This window comes from Rhinolophus ferrumequinum, chromosome 19 (assembly GCF_004115265.2).
Source record: "Rhinolophus ferrumequinum isolate MPI-CBG mRhiFer1 chromosome 19, mRhiFer1_v1.p, whole genome shotgun sequence".
Classification (NCBI taxonomy): Eukaryota; Metazoa; Chordata; class Mammalia; order Chiroptera; family Rhinolophidae; genus Rhinolophus; species Rhinolophus ferrumequinum.
In genome coordinates, this window is record NC_046302.1 from 19249836 (window position 1) to 19263252 (window position 13417).

The 13417-nt window shown below is 38.3% G+C and overlaps 1 protein-coding gene across 1 annotated transcript in view; it reads left to right on the top strand.

Annotated features, from left to right (window-relative positions):
* Window positions 1–13417, top strand: part of LAMA3 (laminin subunit alpha 3) — a 256618-nt gene that overhangs the window by 135507 nt on the left and 107694 nt on the right. The window contains 3 exon segments of the mRNA XM_033087622.1: window positions 7137–7297; window positions 10302–10410; window positions 12123–12220. Coding sequence (XP_032943513.1) covers window positions 7137–7297; window positions 10302–10410; window positions 12123–12220 — 368 coding nt within the window.

Below are 13417 nucleotides of genomic sequence, written 5' to 3' on the forward strand. Positions count from 1 at the left end.
TGGACCTCTAAGGGGGGCATCCTGTTTTACCTGATTCAGGGAAAGTGCTCTCTAAAACACCTCCAGAAACTACACAGCTTACCCTAAAAGGATGCAGTGCTCACTGACTTCATCCCCATAGGCTAGGCAATTTGTAGCAGCTGAATTCCTTGAGCTCAGAATCTGGAACTGCTGCACCCCAAGGCTTGTTCCTCATGGCGTGGAGGACAGGTTACTACAGGTATTGGTATTACTTTTCTTCCAGAAGTTCTTTGAGCCTCAAAACAACTTAAGACTATACTAATTTAAGACTTGAATTAGAAGTACTGTATATGAACAATAACAGTAAGAACACACAATGCAATACCTCAAAATGAAGGCCCTGAAAAAAATCTTCCTCCACAATATTTCCATTCCTTATCACCTACAACATTTTGTTTTGTACCTTTGAGGAAACTGTTCATTCTATTCTGGGTATTAAATTTGTGGAATTAAAATATATATGGTATTCATCCTTCCTGAACATTTAGATGTATACGTTTTTTTCCAACTACATTCCCAACATTTTCGAGGTAGCAGTTATAGGATATGAAGGCTATTTCTTACGTTTAGTCATTTTATTTTTTATTGGAATTTTTATTTTACAGAAAAAGTAAATACTTATAACAAGTAAAGCAATATAGGTATGCATAAAATAAATGAAATGATCTTACCTCTTCATTCTAATGTTAATAGCCCACTGTATCCTTCCCTACCCAGGCTGTATATCTACATACATACATATTGTGTGTGTGTGTGTGTGTGTGTGTGTGTGTGTGTGTGTTCCCCAGACAGCAGGAGGTACAGTTGACAAAGGCTAACCTCCAGGAAGTGATGCTGATGATTCATCAGGAGGTGCCCTGGTCTCTGACTTAGCCCAGAGCCACAGCCCTGAGCAACTATATTTGCATGATGCATAAAACTGAGCCCTGGGCTGTCCAGTTATATTTAACAATCCTTTTTACTGTTTTTGATCTAAATGCTTACAGACTTGTGCTGTCTAATACACTAGTCACTAGCCCCATGTAGCTATGTAAATTTGAATTGATTAAACTTAAGTCAAGCTAAAAACTTAGTTCCTCTGTTTTGTGCACTACCCACATTTCAAGTGCTCAGTAATTACATATGCACAGAATATTTTTGCCATCCCTGAAAGTTCTATTGGACATGTAATAGATCATTGTACTAAAATTCAGAGACTGCTGATGTTAGAAGAGGTCTTTGTAATTATTTGATTCCCCTGCCTGTGAAGGACTCTTTTCTACATTATTCTTGTTGGATATTCCTTTAGCCTCTGTTGAATACTTAAATCAATTGATGACTCACCTCTTCCAAAGGTAGCCTACTCCATTTTTAAAGAAACTGTCATTATTAGAAAGTCCTTTTTATATTAAGCCAAAAAATAGTTCATTGTAATATCTAACTTTTGGCCAGCATAGCCACCTAGAGCCATGCAGAGTAATTCTTCTTTCACTTTGGAAACTTTGTGTAGTGTGGTGGTTAAGGGGATGGTCCTGGACTGAAACTGTCTGGGTTCCTGAGTCACCAGGAACTAGCAGTGAAGTCTCCCTGGGCCTGAATTTACTAGTATACAAAATGGGGATAAGAATAATAGCTACCTCACGGGTACTCTTAAATAAGATCATCTATGAGGGGCTCATGTTGGGGTGCCCAGCACAAGTGATCACGCAGGAACTACTAGCCGTATCGCTATTATGTGTTCTAGTCGGGACTCTGGGCTGAGAGGAAGAGCAAGCCACAAATGTAGCTCATGTGAAGGGGTGTGCCCGCCCCCCGCCCATGGAGGAGACAGAGGGTGCACTGCAAGGGCAGGAACTGAGTGCATTCAGGTCTCCCAGGCATCTGTGAGGGACCGAGCTACCTGGTTCTGACAGAGGCCTCCCCACTCTCTCTGTGTTTGTTTGTTCAGGTCTCCCTCTCCTGCGTGGCCTCCTTTGCCTACTAATAGTCCTTTGTCTCACACACTGCCGTGAGGCTGCTCTGGTGCCATTTCTTTGTTACCTCCCAGCTCCAGCACTCACTGCCACCTGAGTCTCCCTTCTTTATTCTCTCTGACAAAGAGAATCTGGCCAGAATCTTTTTAAAGTCAGACCACCTCTTGTACACCAGGCAAGCCTCTGTCTCTTGTAAACAAATACATAGCTAGAGTTTTTTTTACATTTTAATCTGATCATCTCTGTTTTTACAACATGACTTTAATCCATTGATAATTTGTGGTGATTGCTTATTTTTATCATCTTATTTATTTTACTAGCTTTTACTTACCTTATTTTTTTTTTTCTTTTCTGATTTCTCTTTGAGACAGTTTTCTCTATTTCCCTGCTTGTTTGGTAAGTCTTAATTGTTTTCTGGTCATTTATTGGTTACCCTTAACATTTTAACATGTTCTTAAGTATAAATTTTTCCAACAAAGTCTAAAGTTATTCAGTAATTCTGTTCTCTTCTTGTACTTGATGCAGACTTTAGAACGTTTATCTCCCCATTGTAAACCAACCTCCAACTTACTAGAAATTTTATTTTGACTATTTCTTCCAGATTTTCAGATAGATTGTAAATTTCATCTCAATTCAAATACATCACATGCCCTCCCTCCCTTCGTCTCTCCTTCCTTTCCTTTCATCCTGTTTTCCTCTCCTCCATTTCTCCTTGGAGATATCTCTCCTGGAATTCTTCATCTTTCTTCTTTACTCTGGAATTCTTCATCTTTCTTCTTTACTCTTGAGCCTAGTCTCTAGGCTCAAGGCATAGCCATTTCCTAAAAATTTTTATCACCACACCGCCATCCTAGAACTCTTTTTTCATCTCCACTGTATTGGATCCTCTTTTTCCTGACTATTGGAACTTCCATTCTTTCTCTTTTTTAAAATTTGCTTTCTCATTTTGGTAGATATCCTCCAATGGCTTCCTGAGAAAGGCCACAAAAGGAGGTACCTCTGTTTTTTTTTTGTTGTTTGTTTGTTTGTTTTAAAGTTTATTGGCATGACAATTGTTAGTAAAGTTACGTAGATTTCAGGTGTACAATTCTATAATACATCATCTATATATCACATTGTGTGTTCACCACCCTGAGTCAGGTACTTCTGTGTGGTTTTTTTTTTTTGAGACCTCGCGTATCTGAAAATATCTCTATTCTACTCTCAATCTTGAGTTTTTTACTTTGGTTACATATAGAATTCTAAATTAGAAATCATTTCTCTCCAGAATTTGATGACATTTCCCCATGGACTTCTAACTTCAAGCGTTGCTGTTGTGACATGATTTTCTGATTCCCAATTCTTTGGCTGCCACCCGCTTTTCCTTTCTTAGAGCTTTTGGGATCGTCTCTCTTTTTTAATTTTTATTGGGGAACAGTGTGTTTCTCCAGGACCCATCAGCTCCAAGTCAAGTCATTGTTTTCACTCTAGTTGTGGAGGGCACAGCTCACTGGCCCGTGTGGGAATCAAACCAGCGACGTTGGTGTTATGAGCACTGCGCTCTAACCAACTGAGCTAACCAGTCGCCCGGATCATCTCTTTATTTCTTATTTTCTGAAATTTCACAAGGATGTGCCTTCATGTAGGTAGTGTTTCAGCCAAGGTGCTGGACTCTCAGTAGACCCTTTTAGCCTACAAACTTCTGTCCATCATTCTGGGAATCTTTCTTCAGTTACTTCTTTGATAATTAATTTCTTAATCTTTAACCCATCTTCCCAATCTCTTTATCTTGTTTTATGCTTTGGGAGATCTCTTCAATTTTTTTTTTCCTAGCCCCAACCCAACCCTGCATATACACACAGACACTTAGGTTTCAGCTTTCTCTAGTCTAATTAGTTTACATCCATTTGCTTTTCAGCTTCCAAAATTTTATTGATTTCTCTAGTCTGTTCTTTCCTCTTTCCTATTCTCTTTTTTTTCTTTGTGGGTTTATGATTTTAAAAAACCGACCCTTATTTATGTGGAATTCTGAGAGGGAATATCAATAAATATAGGCGTTTAATCTATTATGTTTAACCAGTAAATCCTAGGATGGACTTTTCTTGAATATCTCCACCTCTCTCCATTTATCTTTCCAATACACCATCATCTTTTTATAAGGATCTCTGCAGTAGCCTCCTGATTAGCTCACCCACACCTGCTCTCATCCATTGCATCTCCCAATCCATTCTTCATGCTATAGGCAGCGTACTTATTCTGATACAAATATCTAATCATCACCGATCCTCTCACCCCACCCTCACACATACACCAGTGGAGCATTACAGTAACATCTTATTGCTCTTAGGATAGACACAAAAAATTTAACGACCTAGAAGGCTGCCATCTTACCTCCCAATTTGATCATACCTCGTCTTGCTCTCTGTTCCTCACCACTTTGGCCTGCTTTCCATTTCTTGGTCTTACATTATATGCTACCCTATAACATTGTGTGCCATAGAGTAACTTCCTGCTGCAGGCCGTTCCCTCTGCCCAAATGCTCTTCTGACCCCTCGTGACCTGGTTATCCATTTCTTGTTCATCAGCACTCAACTTCTTCAAGAAGTTTTCCCCTCTCCCTTCATCTACCTGACTAGTTCAGGTACCCCACTTAGCACATCTTCCGAGCACTTGTCATATGACTGTATTTGTGTAATTATCTAATTATTTGATTAAAGTCTGTCTGACAGCAGAGACTAGGTTTGTCTTGTTTCCCATTTTATGCCCATCACCTTGCTGATAGACTGGCATAGAATAGGTGTTTGATAAGTATATGTTGACCAAATCGTTTTGAATCCTTATTTTGACCTCAGACGTGTTAGTTTGCTTTTGTTAGCAACAGGTTTGATACACCCACCTCTTATGTCTTTATCCCGAAACACTGAAAACTAGATGAGGGCAGTTCTGTGCCATAAAACTGCAAAGATCCCTCCAGGTTGAAACTGGTTTTCTTAAAATTCCCTTTTTAAAAGATAAATAGTTGCTAACAAACAGTAAAGTTTCTGTTTGCCATTTTTGTCTTGTATCTGAGTTTCTCAAAACCCACTTTGACCATCAAATACAGAGGGTGCCAAAAAAACATGTATACACATTTTAAGAGAGGAGAAAACTGTGTTAATTGTAACACTCAATATACTGATAACAAAAGATGAATACAAGTCACATTTGACTTCTGCAATTATAAGAGGTGCTCAAAGTGGTTACCATCAGCGTCCAGACAATTCTGATTACGGCGAACTACTACTTGAGCATAGATAACATCTCTTAAAATGTGTATACATTTTTTGGCACCCCCGGTATATTCAAACTCTTCCCATAAGTCCTCCAAAAATCAACCTATAGGACTCAGAGTGAAAAGAGTAATAGGAATTTCTAATACTGCTATGATAGCACTGGCAGCCAATAATAACTTCTGGGAGAAAAGTCAATACATCATTGACCTGTGTGTGGGGTAAAGACAGACAAGCCCTTGTTTGGAGATACCCAGGGGAGAAATGCTTGTACTAACCTCTCCACGTGGGCCAATGGCAGCACCATATTTCACTCTGTAACACAGAATGGAAAAGTGGTCTGGATAATCCACATTTTTCCCCTGGGGGAAGTCTTTGTACTATTTAAGTGATAGAAAGATCACTGTGGAAAATAGCAGTTGTGTGGTTCAGAGCTGTGCAGAAGGAACAGTAAATGTGAATTCCCTGAAGGCAAGGGGAAGGAGGATTTTAATTAAATGTGGTAAAGCTTGTCTGGGCCTGAGTTTATGTGCTGAAGTTGGTTAAACTGCTAAGAAATGTAGTTCTAATATTGGCTCAGGCATGAAATTTGCACATACACTTTGACCTACTTCTAGGAATCTTACAGAAATGCTAGCCTAATGATATATATATATATATATACATATACGTATACATACATATACATATACAATATACATATACATACAGATACATACAAATACATACATATATGCATATATACATATATATGGATGATCATATAACATTATATGTTATAAGGAAAATTAGAAACAATCTAGGTGTCCATGAATAGATGATTAGTTAAATAAATTATTTTACATTCATATTATTTAATGATAGGCAGCCACTAGAAAAATAAAGTATATCTGTATGTACTACTATAGACACATGAAATACATTTGAGTAAAAAAAGCAAGTCATAGCAAAAAGCAATGCTCATAGTTACAGTTGTCACTCTTTATATAGTACTTACAAGATACCAAATACAGTTCTAAGAGCTCTTCACGTATTAATTCATTTAATCCTCATAATGATTTGAAAAGATGTTTTCGTTATCCTTATTTTTACAGAGGGCACTGAGGCATACAGCTCTAGGTCACACAGCTGGAGGCAGTATGAGTCCAGGTTCCAAGTCCTTAACGAATAGGCGATGTCAGGGACAGACATACTTTTTCTGTTAAGGTCTGGGCAGTAAATATTTTGGCTTTATGGGCCATGCAGTCTCTGTCACAGGTACCCAGCTCTGCCATGATGGTGCAAAAGCATCCATGATTGCATATTATGATCACAATTTGTCTTTTAAAAAACAAGTATATGTGTGTGTGTGTGTGTGTGTGTGTGTGTGTGCATTTTCAAATGTAGAAAATGGTCTGGAAGTATGAAAAACGAACTGTTATTTGTCATTATCCCAGGAGTAGAGTGTGAGTATCACTTTACATTATTTGCACCCATGTAATTTAAAGTTTCTTTTTAAATTAAAGAACAGTTCAAGAACTTCAAGACATACTTTTATTCCTCTTATCTTCCATTGGAAATTCCTTTTTTTACTTCAAGTTGTGGAGTGTCTTTTGCCTTGAGAAACAAAGCAAGTATATGGGTAGAAAGAGGAGGAGCCCCTAAACATAGAGTTGCCAGATTTAGAAAATAAAAAGACCAGATTAAATTTGAATTGAAGGTAAACAATCAATAATTATGTGTTGTTTATACGAATTTCAAATTTAACGGAAGATCCTTTTTTTTTTTAATCTGGCATCCCTACCTATGGGATCACATGTCTTACTATGATGACATAGGAAACTATTTCCAGGTGTCCTCTCAGCCCTAGCTTCACCATTGCCTATGTAAATGCATCCACTACATTTCACGTCTGTCGACTCGGGCTCTCTGACAGGTGGAGTTGCACCTGCGGCTGCAGGTCCCGCAGGTAGGCCACTATGTGGTTGTGGTCGAGTATTCCGCGGAAGCAGAGCAGCTGTCTGTGGTTGATGTGCACGTGGAGAGTTCTGGGTCTGTCCTGGGCAGCCAGGTGAACATCTACAGCTGCAAGTACAGGTAATCAGTGCCGCCCTGGGGAGTCCTCTGTAACTGAACAGTCAGGAGGTCAGCTTTGGGAACTTTGGTTCTTACCTGGATTGGAAAGTTTATTCCTTTCTGAGGCTGATGTTGAAAACAAACAGGTGACTGGTGGAGTGAGCCAACATCACCCTCAGTGTGGGTATGGGGTGGCTTCTCTGGGCAGCGTCTTGAATTGTTGCGTTTTCTTGAAAAGCTGTATGTTCTGCTTACCATTCCGGCTCAGATTCACATGAAGCAGCACAACATTTATACGTATTTTATTCTCTGCCACCCCTGTGTGGTACAATGAACTCGGTGCTCTTACCTCAAACACTGTGCAGAGTACCTGAGTGTGTGGCACAGGGGAAAAGTCTTGTTCTGTGTCATACCTGCCTTCCCAGAATGCCTTTCAGAACTAGGATAATTAATGTTTGATGATTGTCAGGTGAAAAATAATTTGACAAAGGATTCTAAAATTTCACCTGATGAAGTTCGTCTCTTCCAAGAGCTCTGACAGGGATTTATTAAAAATTATTTTCTTTGCATAACATTTCAAAATATATGCAAATGTTCAGAGTATGCTTTAATTAAAGAATCAGTGCAAAGGGTGTTTCCACATGAAATTAATTGTATAATAAACTGCACTAGAAGTCAGAGTCTCTTGAGGTGGCAGATGGAGAACGGCAATAAACCCATTCAGTTCTTGGCCAAGGATTTGAACATTTTGTTACCTCTCCTTTCATGTTGCTTTTTGTCAAACACAAGATGACCTCAAGTCGTTGGACATTTTCCCTGTTTTGCAAATAAAAGAACTTATGAAAAGAGTTACTTTTAGTAGCTTAGAATGGAAACTTTTATGAAACTTGATGAAATGGTTATTGAATTAACATCACGCTCTCAGCAACCCTAAAAAGAAACTGTGAAGGCTTCTTTTAAAAATCTTTTTATAAAAAAATGTAATCTGCCCCTTTCTCTGGGTTGATGATAAAAATAACAAAGAATATAATTGTGTTTGAATTTTCAGTAGGAGCATGACATAGACCAAAAAAGTTCCCCAGAATGTTCTGTCATTATCTGAAAATATTAGTTTCATTTATAGGTGACATCAGCAACCACTGGAATGTATACTCCCAGTTGGGTGGGTCAGCTCTCCGGAATCCTGGAGACTGTTGGCCACAGGGCCTGGGGCAAGCCTCTTCCACACCCTGGAATGTCCAAGTCCACCCTCTAGCTCAGCTTTCAAGTGCCTTCCACCTTCCACATCACATGGCTTGGTCCCTACTCCACGGGATACAAAATGGAGATGACTAAGAGGACACGAGGAAGCATTCAAAATGACCCTCGTAACTCTCTGAATCATCTCAGAAGAGGCTGAGAATATCTATGCCCAGGAGCGGAGGGATTTCACGACCAAAGAAAGAAAGGACCCCTTCTAGGATTCCATAAGCATTGTTTCGTGACTTTTGTCTGAGCACAAAACAATGTGGGAAGAACTGCACGATAATCTGCAGATTATTTTGGCTGTGGACACGACATCACCAATGTTCTCCACAATTAGAATTCCAAGGAAGTATTGTATTAGACTAGGAATCACTTGTATTGTACGTATTAACCACTCCCAGGAAGGTCCCATGATATTTTTTCACTTGTCTAAAATATTTCCTTTTTCTCTCCTTTGCCTGGACAAGTGAAAATGAACAGGTTACATATACTGGAGTCCAAAAATGTGCAATTGGAAAATATTTGACTCATAAAAACCTATTTCAAATAATAGGCCCTTTCAACATTGCAACATCTGCTGAGGTTTGAACCTTTACCAGCATTTCTGAAGTGAGTTCTACGTTGTTAAAAAACAAAACAAAACCCCCAAAAAACAATATCCAAGCAGAAAAGTAGTGGTGCTAGTGGGAATACCATTTTCAAAATAGTGCTGTGATAAATTCGATCTGCCCTCCGTAAGAGAGGTGATCATTAATGATTAAATCAATCCAGTTATTGCTATTAGTCTAATCTTACTAAGAATTTGATAGAGGATAAGGATCAAACTAAATCTAAGTGAATCACTCAATATATTTAACTTCCAGGATTATGCTTGAATCCAAAAGGAATGCATTTTAGTTGACACACATACTCACACCCCCACACACATACACATAAAAGAAAATGATTGTTTGCTGAGTTTCTAATATATGCCACAAACTGTGTTTACCTCTTTACATACTATCTCATTTTAATCTTCACCCCAAAAGTCACTGCATAAATTATTTCAAATATTTCCCAGAGGTGGTAATTTTGCTTTAGTATGTTCCTCATTTCAAATTTTATTTACAGGCAGAAAAGTTGCTACAGAGTATGAAGTCAGAAACATTCCTCAAAAAAGACTTCCTTTATGGGTTTTATCATTAAAGTGTATTCTTTGGTTCAATACTGTGAACTTTGTAATGTTCCTGAACTCTACATTTCGTCTAATGGGATGGAGAGAAAGAGCACCATTGGTAGAAATGAGGGAGGAAGGATGAGGAAGAACAGACTGGGCTTCCAAAGGCAAACTCTGGGTTTCTTCTGATGTTGTGTAAGACCAGCCACCCTTCCCGATATGGCGTGGAATGGTGGTTGTGAGGGCAATGGACAACTTGAATCGCCAACAGTACCGAGGATCTTGGTAAATTTCTAAGTAGGCTGTGTCTTAAAGACCAGACACTACCGACCCTGGGGCTCTTTCTCTCGGTGACTAAACCAAGTACTCATTCCATAAAACCAGTGGAAAAGGTAAGCAAGGCCTTTCGCCCTGAGAAGTACGGCTCAGGCCACAGTGGGGAGGTTCTTTCCCTATAGTCGTCATGGGCTGCATCCCTTTTAAACTCATCGTGCAGGAAAATGAATTCCTTGTTAGCCACCGGGTTATAGACAGGAGAAACTGATGACCAATCAGCCACCTCAAAGAAGGCACAAAGTGAGGGAGACCAGGGAGTCAGCCTAAGAAATCTGTTTCCTTTTTCAGCGTCCTCTGCCGGAGTGTTGTGACTGATGGTAGGAGTCGCGTTGCAGTGTATGAGCTGCTAGCAGATGCAGACATTCGGCTCAAAGCACATACAGCCCGATTCCTTCTGGTATGCTTCTGTTTTGCCCATTGGATTTTAGGGGCATTTTGTTGATATCTATGTTTTTTTTAAAAGCTTATTAAAATGTTGGCTGGGTTTGCATTACATCTATAAAATTAACCTGTGAAGAATGTCCAGTTTTAGGATGTTTATTCTTCCCATCTAGAAATCTGTCTTGCCTCTTCATTTGTTTGAACCGTTTTTATAACACCTAACAAAGTTCAATCATCAAATTCAAGCACATCTCACAAAACCTTACTTTATTAATTTTTATTCATTGTTACTATTATGAATGAAATATGGTTTGTCATTATATTTCCTAGTTTGCTATGATTATTGGTATAGAGAAATGCCATTAGTTATTGTTTATAATCTTTTTCATTTTACTATTTTATTGTATCTATTTAGCTTTTTGGCAAATTTCTTCAGAATTTTAAAGGTTGTAACACCTGGTTTGTTTGTTTTTTCCAGAATATTGTTACTCTTTTTCAAAAAGAGCATTATTCAGTTAAGTAGATATATACTATTAAGAGTGAAAATGCCAAGTTTGGCAGATTAAATGCGCTTCATACCCACCCTTTTAATAACACAATTTGAATGTTAGAATTGTGATAAACAGAGGCAGTGGGATCTGGGACAGGAAGGGGTGGCCAGATTTAGTAGAAGATTGTCTACGTATGAAGCTACTTCCTGTTACTGCTAATATTAATCATGCATCACATCCTGGAAAATGCCAGGCCAGCCTGTTCTAACGTGTTTTTAATATTTGTGTTTGAAAGTATTAAAACCTTTGAGCTTTCTCTTGAGAAGTACCTGGAATTCAATTTTTAAAAATTATTCTATAGAGTATATAATAATTTAAGACTTTCTTTTTAAAATTAAGATTACATTTAAACATAACAATCCAACTAAATCTTAACCTCCTCATCTTTCGAAATTATAATGGGACCCAAAGCTCCATCTTTTATTTTAAGCATAAGTTTACCCTTTCTGAAGTAATCAAACATCATTCAGATTCAAGGCTGATAGACTGACTATAAATTCTGTGAGAGCAGGACTGCTATCTAGCTTGGGCTTGGAGGATCCCCCAGTCTCAGTGCCTGGCATATAGTAGGTGTTCAACAAAAAGTGTTGTTGTTGACACTGAATAACTTTATGAACAAGCTGATAATACAGTTTTGATTTAAAATGAAATACACTAATAATAACTGAATTCTTGTGCAACTCAAAAAGTAGCTCAGGAGCCAGTTCCTTCAACAAAGTCCAAATGTGCCCGAGATACAAGTCACCCTCTGTTAAAAAGGATTGTTTGTACCAGGAGCAGCCCTCACTTTGAATAGCAGGATCTCTACCTACCGCCACCTACCCCCGCCACCGCTCTCAGCCAAGGAGTCTGAAGAGCCAGCTTCAGCCCAGGGCAGGAAAGAAAAAAGGCATGAAAAGTCACTGACAAAGAGTTGTTTTCAAACTTTCAAATGATGTTATTTATATAATTATTCTGAGAGCAGTTTAGTCAGTGACCCTGAATAACAGTAAAAAAGGATTTGTTGCACATAATAATGCCGTAGAAAATGCCATCCTGCAACTGTTACTACTTTACAATCACAATTATAATTTCTCCGGATGAATTTTTAATAGCTTTTTTAAAGAGCGTGTTTGACCACACCGCTGATTTTGCCGATAACTGCAATGTACCTTTTGGCGTTGTATTTGCTCAACAGCATCAAGTTTGCATCATACCCATTGAAGAATTCTCAACTGAGTATTTGAAACCTCAAGTCAAATGCATTGCCAGTTATGGGCCGTTTGTTAATCCAAGGTAATGTGTTTTCTTCCTTTCTCCTTTATTTATGCGCTGAGTGATACTGTAACGCTCTAAGGCTGTAACTTTATACTTCACCTCAGAAGTGATCATAGGTCAAGCTGCTAAAGACTGGTGATGAATTAAAAAAAAAAAAAGACAGCTAAATCATTTACCCCAGCAGTCTTTCCAGAATTTCCTAATATCAGGAAGCCCACACAGTAGCAACTGGGGGGAAATGGTTAAGCCTAGCTCTGAGGGGCAGTTACTCTGAGTTCTATTCTGAACCCTTCCCTTGCAAAGACTCAACTTAGTTACAGTCCTTGAATCTCTCTGTGTCTGACGCTCTTCATTTAAATAACCATGAAGATAATGACCCACTTCACAACTATGTTAGGAGGATTAGCTCACCAAGGCTTATTGGGGTTTTGAATAGGGTTGTTTTAATGTAGATTCAAAAATAATTTATAGACATAGTCATAAACTCTGTGCACAAGGCTAGGACTATGAAAATTACCAAGGCAATGAAATCTGGCTCTGCCTGTATAAATGACATGTATTTGTTTCTTTGTCTTTATACAGTTTTATGTGAACATTTATATTTAGAGGTGAATAATGTTTCATTGCATTGATCTCATTTAACAATTTTATTTCTAGAAAGGGAGGTTTCAGTAAGTTTCTATATTGTTTGCTTTCTTTCAAAATTAAGAGTTTTCTCTCTGTTTTGGCTCTTTGTATTGAGTGGGTGGCTAGAATACATTTGACCAGTCCATGGCACGGAGTATCTTTTTATAAAGATCTCCACAATCCTGTGGTTCCTTGGAGACTGGGTCCTCTTGATGCTCACATGGTCTTATGATCAGAGTCTATATCTTCACCAATGGACAGTTCTCCCTTTTATGGTTATTTTTTAAATAATATTTTTATTTATTTTTTATTTTGTTTTTAATTTTCAATTACACTTGGCATTCAGTATTATTTTATATTAGTTTCAGGTGTACCGCATAGTGGTTAGATATTTTTATGATTTACAAAGTGATTCTCCCCAATTAGTCTAGTACCCACCCGGCACTATACCTAGTTATTACAATGTTATTGACTACATTCCTTATGCTGTACATTACATGCCTGTGCCTATTTCGTAACTACCAACTATTACTTCTTCATCCCTTCACCTTTCCACCCATCCCCCAAACCTCCTCGCATTTGGCAACC